General features: G+C 38.8%; 1 protein-coding gene across 1 annotated transcript in view; it reads right to left on the reverse strand.

Moving 5' to 3' along the window:
* Positions 1-16,115, reverse strand: part of ITPR2 (inositol 1,4,5-trisphosphate receptor type 2) — a 482,247-nt gene that overhangs the window by 212,104 nt on the left and 254,028 nt on the right. The window contains exons 35-37 of the mRNA XM_003792467.3: positions 11,049-11,239; positions 8,630-8,772; positions 2,907-3,015 (exon numbers count right to left, since the gene is read on the reverse strand). Of these exons, the coding sequence (XP_003792515.1) occupies positions 2,907-3,015; positions 8,630-8,772; positions 11,049-11,239 (443 nt within the window). The remainder of the gene's footprint in view (positions 1-2,906; positions 3,016-8,629; positions 8,773-11,048; positions 11,240-16,115) is intronic.

Genomic DNA, 16,115 nt, shown 5'->3' on the forward strand with positions numbered 1-16,115 from the left:
AACCTCTGTAAGCTAGAAGGGGCGAGGAAATTCATTCTTCCCTAGAGTTTCCAGAAGGAATACATCCTTGATTTTTAAGCTTTTAATTTCCTAAACTGAAAGATAATAAATTTGTGTGGTTTTAAGCCACTAAATGGTTTATAAATAGGAAACTAATATAAACATGAAAACATGGCCACCCATTATTATCCCACTACTGATAATCAGCCATTTTTCTCAGAGCCCAACAAAAGTTGTACCATAGTACCCCTGAGCAATTTCTAAATCTGTTACCCAATGTCATTCCACCCGGACTGGTGAATCATTTAGCTCTCTCTCCACTGGCATGGATAATTGAGCACCATGTGTTTAAGAAGGGCCAGCTGACAACATGTAGCAGTCAAGTGACCCTGTCCCTTCCCCACTGAAGGTATTTTAATGAGTCTCCGTATGTTTTTCTTTAAATTTTCTTGAGGTGGAGAAGATTCTTCTAGGAGAAATGTATCTCATTCCAAACACTTAGAATTCAGAAGTTGTCTAAGATCTAGAATTCTAGAATTCTTTCAGCTACAATATCCTGCCCTTGGTAGACATGGAAATTAAGAAATTAGATTCTTGTCTTTTACCAGGTTTTTCTTCCTTAGTTAAATGACTGCATCTTTAATATTTCCCCCATCTTTAACATTTCTTACAGGTTTACCTAAATCTTTACCTACTGTGGATGCTGTATTCTGTCTTATATTCTGCCCACCTGTGTCTCAAAATTTGAAGCCATGAACCTGCTAGACAAAGTATACTACTCTTTATTAACAGCAAAATACAAAATTTGTAAAAGGAGCTTGTGATCTAAGGAATAAGAAGGTTGGGCAGAAAGGAAGGAGCGCCAATTACAGCCCTCATTCTGGCTGTTGCTGTGTGATCTTGGGCAAATCACATAACCACTCTGAGACTCAGTGACATCATCTATAAAACAAGGAGCTTAAATTAAATATCAGACAGGGCCTGAAGGGTAATAAAAGAGAGGCAGGAAGTATTTTGGTAATTCTACTTAGAATGTAATCACCACTTCTGGAACAGTTGGTGAGCTCATCCCTTAGCTCATCCACAAAAGTTAACACGGGAGACATTGAGCCTTGCTTGTATTTCAGCAATCTGATTCCAGACAAAGCCAAGTTCAGGGCCGGAAAAGCCTGAGGTACATCACAAGCACGCTGAGTAATACAGATTTCTAATGGGCTAATGGATGAGGAAGGATAGGAAAAAGAAAAAGCAGAGAAGACAAATGAAGGGCTCTCATAATCTCTTGCCTAGACTATTACAGGGGTCACTATAGTGAATGTGAATGGTACCTCTTGGTAGCTCCTGTGTCACTCACCTCCATATCCCCAGTCCCCAGGCACAATCACAGGCATTTAACAGTTGCTTACAACATATATGTTGAGTGACTGAATGAATGACCCACAGCTATCTCAACTTTTCCCTGAGGGGCTCGTTCATGCCACATCCTAGGTGGTGGCCCCATGAAGCTGTAAAGACAACAGCGCTGCCTCCCCTTAAGGGAGCAGAGCCCTCTCAGGAGACAATGAACGCCTGGACTCTAGTGCGCGTGGAAAGGAGAAAACAGGTGATTTACTTTAGAGAGGTTTGGGAGATACACAAAAGTACTCTTGACTAGTAAAGTAAAATCTTATTTGATTTCTATTTTCCTTTAGAGCAATTCAGTAATTAACTTGTTACATAAAAATGGAAGGCTCGTCCTATACTTCCCGTTAAACACAAGTCTCTATTATAGCAAACGTCCCTTTCTGTCAAAATGTATATTGACCTCATGTTTCTACTTTAGGATCTGGTATTTCTGTCAAAATCAAACAATCTATAGCAATATTTTAAGAAATCAAAGAAAGGTGGCAAAAAGTTCTAAGGGATTCTGTTTACTGTTTCTAAAAAGCCTACCACACACTCAAACTTAGGAACACTTTCTTGAGTCCATGTCATGGAAACATTTGCTAAAATCACATTGACCACCTTTATTTTGAAATTTATTTCCAAATATCAAATGATGAAGAGAATAATATGGAACATTTTGAAGTAATGCCCCTTCTATTAATATCCAGATTAATATACAGTCTATTCAGAATTAGAGGGCATATACACAAATTAATGAATAAAATCCTTCTACTTTTAAAATATCCAGTGATGACTATTTACTGAAACAGACCAAAAAGTTATTAGGGAGAATAGTACAAATTTTGTTTGATACCTGACATAAAATTATGGTTAGCTAGCTTAAAATAAAACTTCTCTAGATTTGTATTTTATATTTAAGTGTATCACCTTGGGTATTAAACATGCTGCAAGCTATCTATTAATGAGCACTTGAGCTGTCATTTTTAATAGCAGACTGACAGTTATTACCTATAAGTTGATACTTCCCGGGAAATCATTTGTGCAATCTCAGGTTAATATAGTTAAGAATAGAAACTGATGATTTCATTTATAAAAAATAGTATTATTTTATAATATTTGACATATTATCAAAAGTAACATCAACATTTATAGTAAAAAAATCAACATATGTCAAAATGCATTCTCAATATGCCACAGACCTTATATAAAATCTAAATAATGCATCTCAACCACTCACTGGTTAAAAAGGTCATTTGGTCCATTGAAGCCATAACAGGAAAATATACATTTCCATGACAGAATATAATAAAATAAATGAACCAAACATTTAGGCAACTCTAACCTTAGTTACTTCTCAATTCAAAACAAGACATACGAGATTAATACCATAAAAACCAAAATTATCTAATTCATCTCCGTATACAAGCCCTTGAAAGCTAATGTAAGCAATCATATAAAAGCCTATTCTGGAAATTTTATTTTATTTCTGAATACTAAAAATCTTAAAAAAAAAAAAATACCTCTTCCACAAAGCTGTCCTTCTTCTCCAGCATTTCTCGTAATGTCTGAAGAATTTTAATGCACAGTTTTTCTTCTTTTTCCATTAGTTTCTTTGTGTGATTAATCAACCTTAAAGCAAAACATTAAACCTTAAAAAAAGGACAATGATTTCTCTTCAAGCTACATATAAACATTAAAGGCTGTAGATTAAAATAAATTACAGTATTATCTGAGAATATGAAGTAAACCAGATCCCTGTTTTCAAAAAAATTTAAAATTACACTTCAGCTTATAAATTTTGTATTATAAGAAAGCCTTTTTGTTTTACATGTAGTGTATCTCAGTGCTTCTCTAACTTAAGGAGCACTCTATTAGAGGGACAGAACTCTATGAAAACAATGAAACACTGATGTTCTCAATCCCATCTAAGACAACTTTGTTAGTAGAAAAATATAAATATATATAGCACATTACCATATGTTGTGTTATACTGTATCATTTTTATGTATATACTGTTACATTAATATATAGTAACAGTGGGGGTTCACAACACTGCAATCTTAGCATAACAGGAGACTTTCTAGTTTCCATTTATGATACTATTTTTCATTGCTAGGGCTTGGTAGACACAGAAAGTTTCTGATATTCGAAGCAAAAAAGGAAAAATTAACAACTCAGACAGTCTATCCATTTACTCTTTTTGTTATTTTATAGTGTTGAACCATGCACTTGTGTTCCATTAGGAGAAAAGTTTCAGGATCATGGTTATATTCTACTCCCAAGAACTCAAAATCAAGTAACATGTTCATAATCATAATTAATAACTTAGTATCTATAGTAAACAATTTTATAGCGCTGAACCATGCTCGGGTGTTCTGTTAGGAGAAAAGTTTCGGGATCATGGTTATATACTATCCCCAAGAACTCAAAATCAAGTAACATGTCCATATTCATAGTTAATAACTTAGCAAATATAGCTTGTGTTATTAAAAAGCTGGTCCTCAAAATGACCCTGTGAGATACGTCTTCCTTGAGTAACAAAATGGCGTAGACTAACTATAAATGATCTGATTTCAGTGACATGAGGACATAACTGTGGGACATAACTCTGAGAAAAAGTGAGCTCCCACAAGCTAAAGGTTCATGAGTGCTTTATGAGATCATAGGGTCAAGTATAAGGACCTCTCAGGAATTCTCCCAATTCACTCTCAAAAGCCAATGAGACAGGGTCAGGCAATTTTGCTAATGAGAAAAGAGAGGCACAGAGGGACAAAGCTACCTGCCTCTGGTTACGGAACTGTTGAGTGATGGGACCAGGAAATAGATTCAGGTCCATCTGACTTCCAAGCCAAAATTCTTAAACCCCACAATGTGGCACCAGGATGCAGTTCACTTCTATCCTGATTCCGGTTCCTGCACAGAGCACCCACACATGCTAGGTCGCACCCAGCCACCTGGCATGATAAATGCTACAACAGTGGTATCAGCAAGTGCCATAAGCCAGACAAAGAAACCACTTCATTCTTTTGGGGGAAATTGGTGAGGCTGGACCAAAGGTTTCAGAGAAGAGACAATGTGTAACTCTGAGGATTTCACCCAGCAGGGAAGGTGAGGAGAGAAGGCAGCCCTGCAAAGGGAAGGGTGTGAATAAAATGCAGAGGCAGGGAGCTGACCACCATGCCCAGGACGTGAGACACACACCAACTGCCAGCTGACCCTAGAAGATCTGGGAGAGGAAAGTGTAAGGAATGTGGTTTGGAAAGAAGGGTCTAGAATATTACCCTACAGAATCTGGAATGGTATTCTAGAGAAAATAGGAACCTGAATAGCCCTTTCAAAATATACCAAAGATACAAAGAGCTGGCAGCAGGAAATAAGTACAGGTGTGACAGCAAGCAAAAAATGGACAGCCAAGGGGTGGGGTAAAGCTGCAGGACACAGCAGAGAAGTGTCACAGCCATGACTGGTAAATAACGAGGCCCAGAGGACAAAGCACCTGTCTCTGGTTACATAATTGTTGAGTAGTAGGACCTGAAAATAGATTCAGGTCCCCCTGACTTCCAACCCAAAATTCTTCCAATTCTAGGAAGTAGAAGAAGAGGAGGGACCTTCTTGAAGGGAACAGCCTGGGTTGATATATGGACACTCAATCTTTTATTTATTTTGGGGAGACAGGCTCTCACTCTGTTACCCTGGCTAAAGTGCAGTGGCAGAGTCATAGCTCACTGCAGCCTCAAACTCCTGGGCTCAAGTAATTCTCCTGCCTCAGCCTCCTGAGTAGTAGGTACCATAGGCGCCCATTACCACATCTGGATAGTTTTTCTATTTTTTGCAGAAACAAGTCTACCTTTGTTGTCGAAGCTGGTCTTGAATTCCTGGCCTCAAGCAATTCTCCTGCCTTGGCCTCCCAAAGGTCTGAGATTCTAGATTTGAGCCACCATGCCCCACCAATAGTTATAGTTTTAAATAACTGCTTCCTGCTAAAGTAGCACATAAGGAAGGGTAACAGTGATTCCCTTGTAGACACATTGAGTTTGAACAAGGTTTTATATATCCATGTGGTCAGGTCCAATGGGCAGAATAATTTCAAAAGCTTTTGTAACTACAGTGAAGCCTGTCTCTTCAAAACTTCCACTACTTAATGGGTCCTTTCTTTGAATATGCAAAAATAGTTTTGGTAGATATGTTAAATATCTTCTGATTTTGTTTTCCCTCTCAGGCTAAATACTTATAGTCTTACTTAGATAAAATATTGAATTCACTAACCATATTGAAAATATCAACCAGGCCAGGCGCAGTGGCTCACGCTTATAACCCTAGTACCCAGGGAAGCTGAGGCAGGTAGATAGCCTGAGCTAGGAGTTTTGGACAGCAGCCTGAACAAGAGCAAGACCCCTTCTCTACTAAAAATAGAAAAACTAGCCAGCTATTGGGAAGCAGAAGCAAGACGATCTCTTGGGACCAAGAGACTGAGGTTGGTGTGAGCTATGATAATACCATGGCACTCTATCCAGGGCAACAGAGTAACACTCTGTCTCAAAAAAGTGGGGGAGAATATTAACCATAAGGCTAAATGATCACTTGCTATGGATTTATAGAAGAATTACATAATGTTTGGCTGAGTTAGATCAGTAACTTTCAAGTATTTTTTTCTATGATAAAAGTAAGATATACATTTCACAAAACAGCCCAGTATATAAGTACATGTGTGGGAATGTGTGAACTGACACAAAAGTCATCCTTTGTGGAAGAGATGCACTCTTGATATTTTATAACTTTCCTAACTCACTTTTTAAATTAGCTGGTTGTCTTTACTGAAGTCAATTAAAAAATCCACAGACAGATCATATCCTCCAGTTTGAAAAACACCAAGATTCTCCTTCATAAGGAAGAGCAGAGGGTGGTTTGGATGAATTAGCCTGATGTGAGGACATCAGTCTCACTCACCTAATCTCTCCTCAACGTGACTAAGGACATCAGTGAATTTGGGTCCTTTCCTGGGGTCTGTCCTTCCTGCAGACTAACCTGAATCAACAGGTTCCAAGAATTAGATTCATATGAGGCAGTAAGAATCCTATTTAAGCCTTTGTCCCAAATTTATATTCTCCAACCAAGCTTTAGCAGGGCCATAGACACAGCAATACAAGACCCACTGCATAGCTATTAATGAAGTTGGATTCTAATCTTGTTAGTTGTTCTTGCAGATGAAACCCTTGGTTCTCCACAGAGTTGGGAGAGGGGTAAGATGAGAACAGAAAGCAGACTCTCCTGGGCCTCTGGCCGTAATACAAGCTGTAACAGCACGAAAATCCCTTCTCAACCACTCCTTCATCTAGGGGTAGGGTCTGCAACAGATTCCCATTATCTTATCACTTCTGCTTCTCTCTTTTCAGTTTACCTAACAGTGTCACACGCTTGCCTTCAGCACAGTTCAATATTTATTTGATATCCTGAGATACTTTACACCACTTTCTCATAGACCTGTATCTTCAAGTTCTAAGCCACTGCTATCTAACAGAACTCCCCGCAACAACAGAAATGTTCTATATTTATGCTGTCAAATTTGATAGTCACTGGCCACATGTGGCTATTGAGCTCTTAAAATGTGGCAGACATGACTGAGCAAGTGAATTTGTATTTAATTTTAATCTTAATCCAAACAGCCATCCACCCTAGTTTTTAATGAGCCATCAGCAAACCTTTTCTCTGAAGGATTAGATAGCAAGTATTTTAGACTTCGTGGACCACACAGTCCCTGTGGCAACTAGGAGACTCTGCCATAGTGGATGAAAGCAGCCACAGACAATATGTAAATGAATGAGTGTGGCTGTCAATAAAGCTTTATTCACTAAAATGAGCAACAGAACCAATTTTGCTTAAAGGCTAAAGTTTGCCAGCCCCTGTTCCAGGCTATCAAGTCTCTGAGATATATGTACAGTATCATATTAATTAATTTACTGAATTTAAAATTGCCCTGTTTATTAACTACTTTTTAACCTATATTCTATGCATTGATAATATACACATTCATTGAAATGAAGGGTATTTTTCAAAGACCCTATTTGCTGAGACTATTTTTATACTGAATTACTGGCAATACCTCTACTTAAATTTTTCTTTTTAATGTTTGCAGCAGTTATCAGTTGACACCTAGAGACTCTTCAGTTTACAATCCTTATTGAAGATAAGTGCCCAAATACATTCTTCCCAGTCCCCCAATAGTGGGTCTACAGCTCAAAATTCCTGGTTCTGGCCATAATAAGAAACCCCGCCCATTCTTCAATATGATCCCTATAGTCAGTTCTTCCCATCTCATATTTTGTTTTCATTCCCAAAGTCCCAGCTTAACTGGTGAAAGAAAGGAACACACTTTTCGAATCCCTAGTCCCTCAATTTCTGCCTCCATGCAGATATCGCCCCCAGGAAGGGCACACATCTTCTGACTGGCCCTCTCAAGTCTGTATGTGATGACCTGCAGGGCACTAAGTGAAGTGTCCTCCACACAAAGATGTGTATTTTCTTTGTGGGGCTAGCTATGCTTGTGAGAATAAGAAAATACAGACCTTCCCTGAGAATGTTTCACTTTCCATTAACGTGAAAATACATCAGGGCAGGGCAGACATATCGGCTCTTATAGACCCGACAATGTCACAAAAATACTGAGAAAAGTACGTGACAGCCCTGCAGAGGAAGCTCAGCAGGCAGCATGACTAAGTGCTGGGGCAGGGACATCAGAATCCAGGCAAAGCCCCAACCCACACCTGCACCTCAGCATCCCCACCTCTGCAGCCAGGCTGCACCCTCGGTCCCACGGGTGCATATGCAGACAAGAAAAAACAGTAGGTAAGTGAGCACGACCACAGCACCATCTCAATCAAGGTTGGCTCCCTTTCCTGTCTCCCTGCGTTAACAAAAATCAGTGACTTTACATAAAGATATTTTATAAGGTTACATCATATAATTATAGAAAGGAATTAGAACCAAAATATCTGGGGGCATGATACTTTTGTGCCGGATAACAAACACTTCATTTTCAGTAAATTTATAATAACTTGACCTTCACCAAAATACAATTTCAAATGACTCAATTTAATTATTTTGGCAGTCCATATTTTCACATGGATTTTCGACCTTTCACGTATTTTGTGGATTGTCATTATCTATCAGCAGAGGAAAATGTAGAAATGTCAGAGGCCATCTGGGTTTGGTGACACCAGCAGAATCTCAGAGCGTGCCCACTTACTTCGACATGAAAGCACCACATCTTATTCTTGCATCACTTCCCTCGGGGAATAGCAGTTCTGGACTATACAGCACATCGACCAGCACCGAGAATTCAGCCTGCATCATTGGGCTGAACTGTTGCTCCCAGGAGGCCACGACATCCTAAGAAGGAAAGCACAGGAGGATGCCCATGACCTAAGTCAGATTTCGTCTTCTGAAGATAGGACAAACCTAAGAATACTAGCCAGAAATGAGACACAAGAATCTCAAAGAAGATGGAACCTAGCTTCCCAGGTCTGTGCTGTAAGTAAAGCCTAGTTTCATGTTTGAATACTGCCTGGGTTTCTCTTTTTTTCATTTAAAAGATAAGGGAGGAGTGGTTAGCTGTAAGACTTCATAATCCTATAAAAGCAAAAGTCAGGAAAGCCACTGTATGGGTCCTGCAGTGGTCAGGATTAACACAGTGGCAAATATGAATGAATGCCAAGAAGTACTGTACTGAAAGACGTCCAAGGCACACCCTCGCTACGCTGGGTGACACGCCAACTACCTCTCCTCTGAGATGTGCTACTCCCTTGGACTCTCCTTGAGACCCTCAGCCTCCTCCTTTCTGACCTTGCTTTTTTTCTCTCTTATTTTGGGCATTCTGCACTCTTGTAGGCCTCATACGTGTTCTTTTTTCTTTCTATCAGGATATTCTCTGTTTTAGTAATACCTACCTACTATCCTTGCTCCCACTTTTATCTCCAAATATACACTGAACTTCCATTACATGCCTGTTAACCTAATTAAGTGCATGTTCAATTACCATAGCCACTGCCCTCTACCGTGTCCTCTCTTCCTCTCCACTTGCTCTGACAATGGAGAGTCTTGATAATGTCACCCTGTCTCCTATCCTCCGGGCCTCTTCCGTTCCTCTCACGCCTTTCCTCTTCATCCAAGAGCCTCCAAGCCTGCTAATCCTGCCTGTCCTCATGATTTGCAGCACCTGTTCCTTTATTTGATTCATCTCACTCCCTGGATGAGATCTCAAGTAACTCCTAAGTAATCTGGCTTCCTGTAGTCCAAAGATTTTCAGCCCGTGTGCCACCGCACACTGGTGGGTCATGAGAGGATTTTAAGTGTACCATGATAACTTTTAAAGACCATTAATTAAATTATTTTTGAAAGAAGTTTAAAGCACAGTAAGTATATTCCTTTTTTTTAACTCTTTTTTTGATCAATGTATTTTAAGTGTGCCATGGAAGTTTAACGACAGGTTCAAGTGTGCTGTGTGATTTAAAAAAAGGTTGAAAACACTGCTCTAGTCTCTTTCTGACAATCCAGTCCTATAAACCAATAACTGCTTGATCACCCATCCTGACGTCTTCCTCCCAAATTTTTAATGACTCAACCCTTTAAGTTTCTCATCTTCTCTGAACCTAGATTTTCTTTTTTTATCCCATAGAACACTCAACGCTCATCTACACATGACCTCTTATTTACTTCCATTCATCTCCTGATCATTCTCCAAGCCCAAAAACATCCTCAAACCACACCATAACTCACTCCATGAAATCTTCTACTAATTATGTGGATGGGAAGGTGTCTGTTGTGAGCCAGACTGCATTCTCCCCAAATTTCAAGTGTCAAAGTCCTAACTCATAGTACCTCAGAATGCGACTCTATTTGGAGATGGGGCCTTTAGACAGGTAATGAAGAGAAAGTGAGTTCATACGAGTGGGTCCTCATTGAATATGACTGGTCTCCTTACAAGATGAGGAGACGGCACACATATGTGTGTGTATACAGAGGCCCTACCATGTGAGGACACAGTGAGTTCAGCTATCTGCAAGCCAACAAGGAGGTCTCAGAAGAAACCAACCCTACTGACATCCTGATCTTGGACTTTCGCCCTCCAAAACTGTGAAAAAAATACACCTCTGTTGTTTAAACCTCCAGTCTACAGTATTCTGTTGTGGCAGCCCTAGAAAATTAACACCATGTCTAATTAGCGAACTAATACAACATCCAGCCAAAAGCATGACTGAGATACTATGCAAGTCACCTGGGGGTAAAGGTGCTTGGGTCATTCTTCCTAAAGGATTATAAGAGAATACGGGCAGATTGAAGCAAGGTTATGACTATTACATAAAACTTTATGGTAAATTATTTTATCAGTATTGGTAAGTTCATGATTATTATTTTCATATTTAGACCCACTATTCACTACCATACATACAAGACACATTAAATAACATACACTCATTAAAAAAATAACTCACATCAACATTTACTTAAAAGCTATGTATTTAAAAGTGTAGTGGTGGTATAGTATAAAGTAAAGCCTGGTCCCCAATTAGAATTTGATATTTTCAACTGTATTTTATTTGTGTGACCACATATTTTAAAAATTGCTATTTAGAAAATATTAATGCTATTTCATGCTCCCATTGTACCTGTAACTTTTCAATAATATTTCTGTAATCCCAGGCAGGGCCTCCAAGTGCTTCCTTGAAGCGTGGTCCAGAGCGAGCTGATAATCTCCAACCCATGGCTGCTCTCTGCACCATATTTGAATGGCTCTTCATGAAAAGAGTATTAACTTGGCTGTCCAAATCCACTGGAATGGCAATTCCACGGTTTTTTGCTGAAAAAGGAAGATTTAAAATATTTCCCTCTTAATTTGACTAAAGTTCCTTATGCATTATTCAATATTACAAACATAAAAAAGAAAAATATATCAAACCTTTAAACTCTACCATTAAACTGTTTTATATAACTACAAAAGCTTTTAACCTGAATTTCAATTCTTAAGACCAATTAGTAAAGTGGATTCATTAAACATTCAAGAACTTATTTGACTGCTTAATGATTAATGTTTGAAATGGACTTCACACGGCATCAGTGCAGAGGAACACTGTATAACAACCATGCAAATTTGTACTCTCCCAGATGCCAAAGAAGAAAGCAGAAAGAAAACACATGGTAAAATTCTGTCAATCAATTAATTTAGTGTTTGTGTGTACACATATGAACACAAAATTGTATCTGATAAAACATCGGAGAGTAGAAATTAAAGTATAAGGGTATAAAAAGTCAGCCTTGGAAGATGGCACATCTTAGTACATATCTGTCTTTATAGGATCCACTGGGATCTTTTGATACTGTGTTTCCCTGAAAATAAGACCTACCCAAAAAATAAGCCCTAGCAGGATTTCTAGGCATTTGTTAAATATAAGCCCTACCCTGATAATAAGACCTAGTGATGGGCATGGCTATGCAGATATGCTGCATAGCCATACAATGATTTCAGAGCAGAGAGGAAGACATCCCCTGAAAATAAGCCCTAGTGTGTCTTCCTGAGAAAAAATAAATTTAAAACAGTGTCTTATTTTCAGGAAAACATGGTAGACTCATATCACAGTGATATTAAAAAGTGGGTGCTTATCACAAGGAAAATGGAAACATTGAGGGGTTTTTGCAAACCAGAATTTAGATAGACTTAGTCCATGAGAGAAAGAGAAGAAATTGCCCCGTGAAGGATTAGAGTTAGAACATCGCTTCTCAACCAAAACAAAGTATAGCTCAGAGTATGAGGAGTCATCGGGCAGCTGATTAAGGAAGAACATTTGGGCCAAGCATTGTGGCTCACACCTGTAATCCTAGTACTCTGGGAGGCCTAGGTAGGAGGATCACTTGACTTCAGGAACAAAACTAGCCTCAGCAAGAATGAGACCCTGGTCTCCACTAAAAAGAGAAAAATTAACTGGGTGTTGTGGCGGGCACCTATAGTCCCAGCTACTCAGAGGCTGGGACAGGAGGATTGCCTGAACTGAGGAGTCTGAAGTTTCAGTGAGCTATGCCGACCCCACAGCACACTAGCATGGGGCAATAGAGTGAGACTCTTTTCTCAAAAAAAGAAAAAAATCTGAACAGCCAGGAAGTTAAGGGTCTCCTCCTTCTGACTAGCAGAGCAGCAGCAGCAACTCTTATCCAGAGGATAAAGTCAAAGCAATGCAGAAACGTTCTCTGAAGAAAGTAGAGTACCTGGCAGAAGAGAATGCCCAAGGAAGGTGTTAGGACTTGACAGAGAAGCTGAAGAAAGCCTGAAGTAGCTCCAAAGACCATCAAATAGAAGGTAGAATGGGGCAAGAGAAAGAGTCAGTGCTAGAGAGAGAGAAAACATATCCAAGACTCCAACCTCCAAGCAAAGTTCCAGTTACTTTAACACTTGCTGATATTCCCAGCCTGTCTTCTGCTGTACACACGCACACACACTCAGACGCACCCTGAAGGAAAGTCTGCACATCATTTGTTCAGTTCCTCACACAGGTCAGCCATATCACTTAGACAAGAATTCATGGAGAGAAACAGACCCTGACTGCAGTGGAAACCCATGCCAGTCATTATGAACACACCACCAAGATCACAAGGAAAACTAATAGCATTACAAAGAACTGGCCCCTGTGGAAACAGAGATGATTCAAGGAGAAGCAAAAAAAAAAATTTAAACAAATCTATGTTGTCCTAGATTTATTGTCCTAGAAACTGAATATATACTGCATCCAAAAAGTTAGAACATCAGACAAAACACATCTTAGGAAGTGAAAATGTGGGCAGCGCCTGTGGCTCAAAAGAGTAGGGCACCGGCTCCATATACCGGAGATGGAGGGTTCAAACCTGGCCCTGGCCAAAAAAAAAGAAAGTGAAAATGTGATTGGATAAACATTTCAAAAATTGGCTGAAAGCAAAACGATAAGAACAATGTTGGTAATCTAGAAAAGGAAGCCAAAGACCATTCTAGAACATAAAGCATAAAAAATCAAAAGAGACAACTAAAAAGAGATTATGAAATAAAGAGAGCCCATCCAGGAAGTTAAATATCTAAAATATTAAGTTCCAGAAAGAAACAGCAGACACATTGGAAAGAAATAAATTATTAAGAAAACAAGAGAAGACAACTTCCTTAAGCTGGAAACAGTTGTGAGTCTCCAAATTGAAAGGATCCACTGTGCATTAAAGAGAATAAAATAAACAAATGGACATGTTCTGGTAAAATTTTAGGATGCTGTTACGTGTTGAACTGCATCTTCCCAACTCCACCCAAAAAGTGTATCTTGAAATAGGGTCTTTGTAGGTATAATCAAGTTAAGTTAAGGTCAGACTGGACTAGTGTGGGCCCTAATTCAATTCAACCCATGCCCTTGTAAGAAAGGAAAGAGAGACAGAGAATCACCAGAGGGAAGAACACGTTTAACCACACAAAGATGAAGACCAGACCCAGGCTGGAGGAGCAGCTGCAAGCCACAAAATGCCAATGGGCAAACACCAGAAGGTAAGAGAAAGGCATGGAACAGATTCCTCCCTGGAGCCTTCAGAGAGAACACGTGGCTGCTGATACCTTGATTTCCAGACTTTTAGCCTCCAGACTGTGAGACAGTAAATTTCTATTGTTTTAAGCCAGCCACTGAGACTAATACAAATGGCAACTGTACAGAGAAAATCTCAAGGACTTCCAGAGGCAAAGAGGATTCCCAAAAAGATTCTGACTGGCATTAGATTTATCATCAGCCTTGAATTCTGGAAGACGATGGAATAATATCTTTAAAAATTAAATAGACAAAAAGCTTTGGCATTAGGAGTTTATGGCCATCTAAACTAATAATCAAATGAGATTCACAAATAAAAACATTCCAGAATGTTCAGAAATTTTACTCTGAACCCCCTATGAAAAATTACTCCAAAAAATTGAGAAAGGAATCCAAAACAACATTGGCATGAACATAAGAAACCGTGGCAACTGAGTATGTAGCCAAAGAAGAAAATAAAGCAGGAAACGAATGTAAGGAGACTCATTAGATATTAATTGTTGGGAAATTCTCTTCTGTTTGGAAACGTTTTAATATCATATCACTATATTTTTATCTCAAATGGTTACATAAATGGACAACATTTATATATCATAATTTGTAACTTCTGATAATTAATTGTAATGTTTATCAACCTATATGAGAATATTTATATTTCAAAGTACAATACAAATATCACAAATCACAATAATGAAAAACGAACAAAATTAGATTTCAGAATAGGAAGAAAGGACAAAAATGCAAGAAATGTATTAATTTCTTTTTCTTTTTTGCAATGTAGAGCACATGGACATCATTTAGAGCTGAGATAAAATCAAAAAACAGAGATAAAATTTAAAGTTATAGTGATAGTTACCAGAGATTTATTTTAAATAAAATAGTTAGAAAGGAATAAAAAGAAATTAGAGACAGATAATCTGGCTTCATATAACGAAGGGAAAACAACAACAGTAGACAATACTATTTCTGCTGATAACAATTCTCTAAAGCCAAAAGATACTTCTAAATTTCTTTGAAAACAGACAGTTAGCAAGTGTGACACACCTGTGAAGTCTCAACTACTCAGGAAGACTGTTGAGGCCAGGAGTTCGAGACCAGCCTGCCTAACAGCAAGACCCCTGTCTCTGCAGAAAATGGGCACTGCTACTCAGGAGGCTGAGACAGGAGGATCGTTTATACTCCCAAGTTTGAAGTTCCAGTGAGCTATGATGATGCCACTGCACTCTAACCTGCGTGACAGAGCAATATGCTGTCTCTAAAAAGAAAGAAAGAAAAGAAAGAGGAAAGGAGGGAAAGAAGAAGTTTGAAGTTCCAGTGAGCTATGACGATGCCACTGCACTCTAACCTGGGTGATAGAGCAAGACTCTGTCTGGAAGGGAGGGAGGGAGGAAGGGAGGAAGGAAGGAAGGAAGAAAGGAAGGAAAGAAGGAAGGAAGGAAGGAAATAATTTTTACTACCAACACAAAAATAGGTACAAATCTAAATAAGAACTCAAGCTGAAGTTTTACAAGAATAACAACAGTTGTTGTAAGGCAACCTTGAACAATCAATTTCACCACTGTCCAGATTTCACTAGTGAATGCTCTCCTTATATTCATAATAAATTTCCCTTTTCCAAAGCATGCAATGTCGCTGTTTATATCCTTCACGAACAGCAGTGCTACCACAATTCTGTCCCATCTGAAGGACAGCCAGCCTTGACACTGCCAAGCAGCACATAGTTTTATAAACACTTAATCCTGTACCACAATCAAATCCTGGAGAGACTTCTATCCTTTTCTGGCTGCTTCACACGTAAGCTGGGTTTGCTCTAAACATTCAAAAATCAAACAGAAGACAATAGTACTTCTAAGTGATTTTCTAAGCAACAGAAATCATAAGAATTATAAACCCTAGTGTTGCACAAAACATATCACAAACAAGTTTCCTCTGTTGTTTAAACAAATGCGGGAATGGAATGGGATTTATCTCTTTAGGAATCAGGAACATTAGATGGAACTGACCATCAAATAAGTGTTACTGCTATGAACAGGAGTTTCATAAAGAAATGCTCAATGGTATCTTCTCAGACCATCATGGAATAAAAGTTGAACTCAGTAACAACAGGAATTTGCCATCTCATACAAAAACATGGAAGCTAAACAACCTTATGCT

Source organism: Otolemur garnettii, unplaced genomic scaffold (assembly GCF_000181295.1).
Source record: "Otolemur garnettii isolate 467f Iridium unplaced genomic scaffold, OtoGar3 scaffold00057, whole genome shotgun sequence".
Lineage (NCBI taxonomy): Eukaryota > Metazoa > Chordata > Mammalia > Primates > Galagidae > Otolemur > Otolemur garnettii.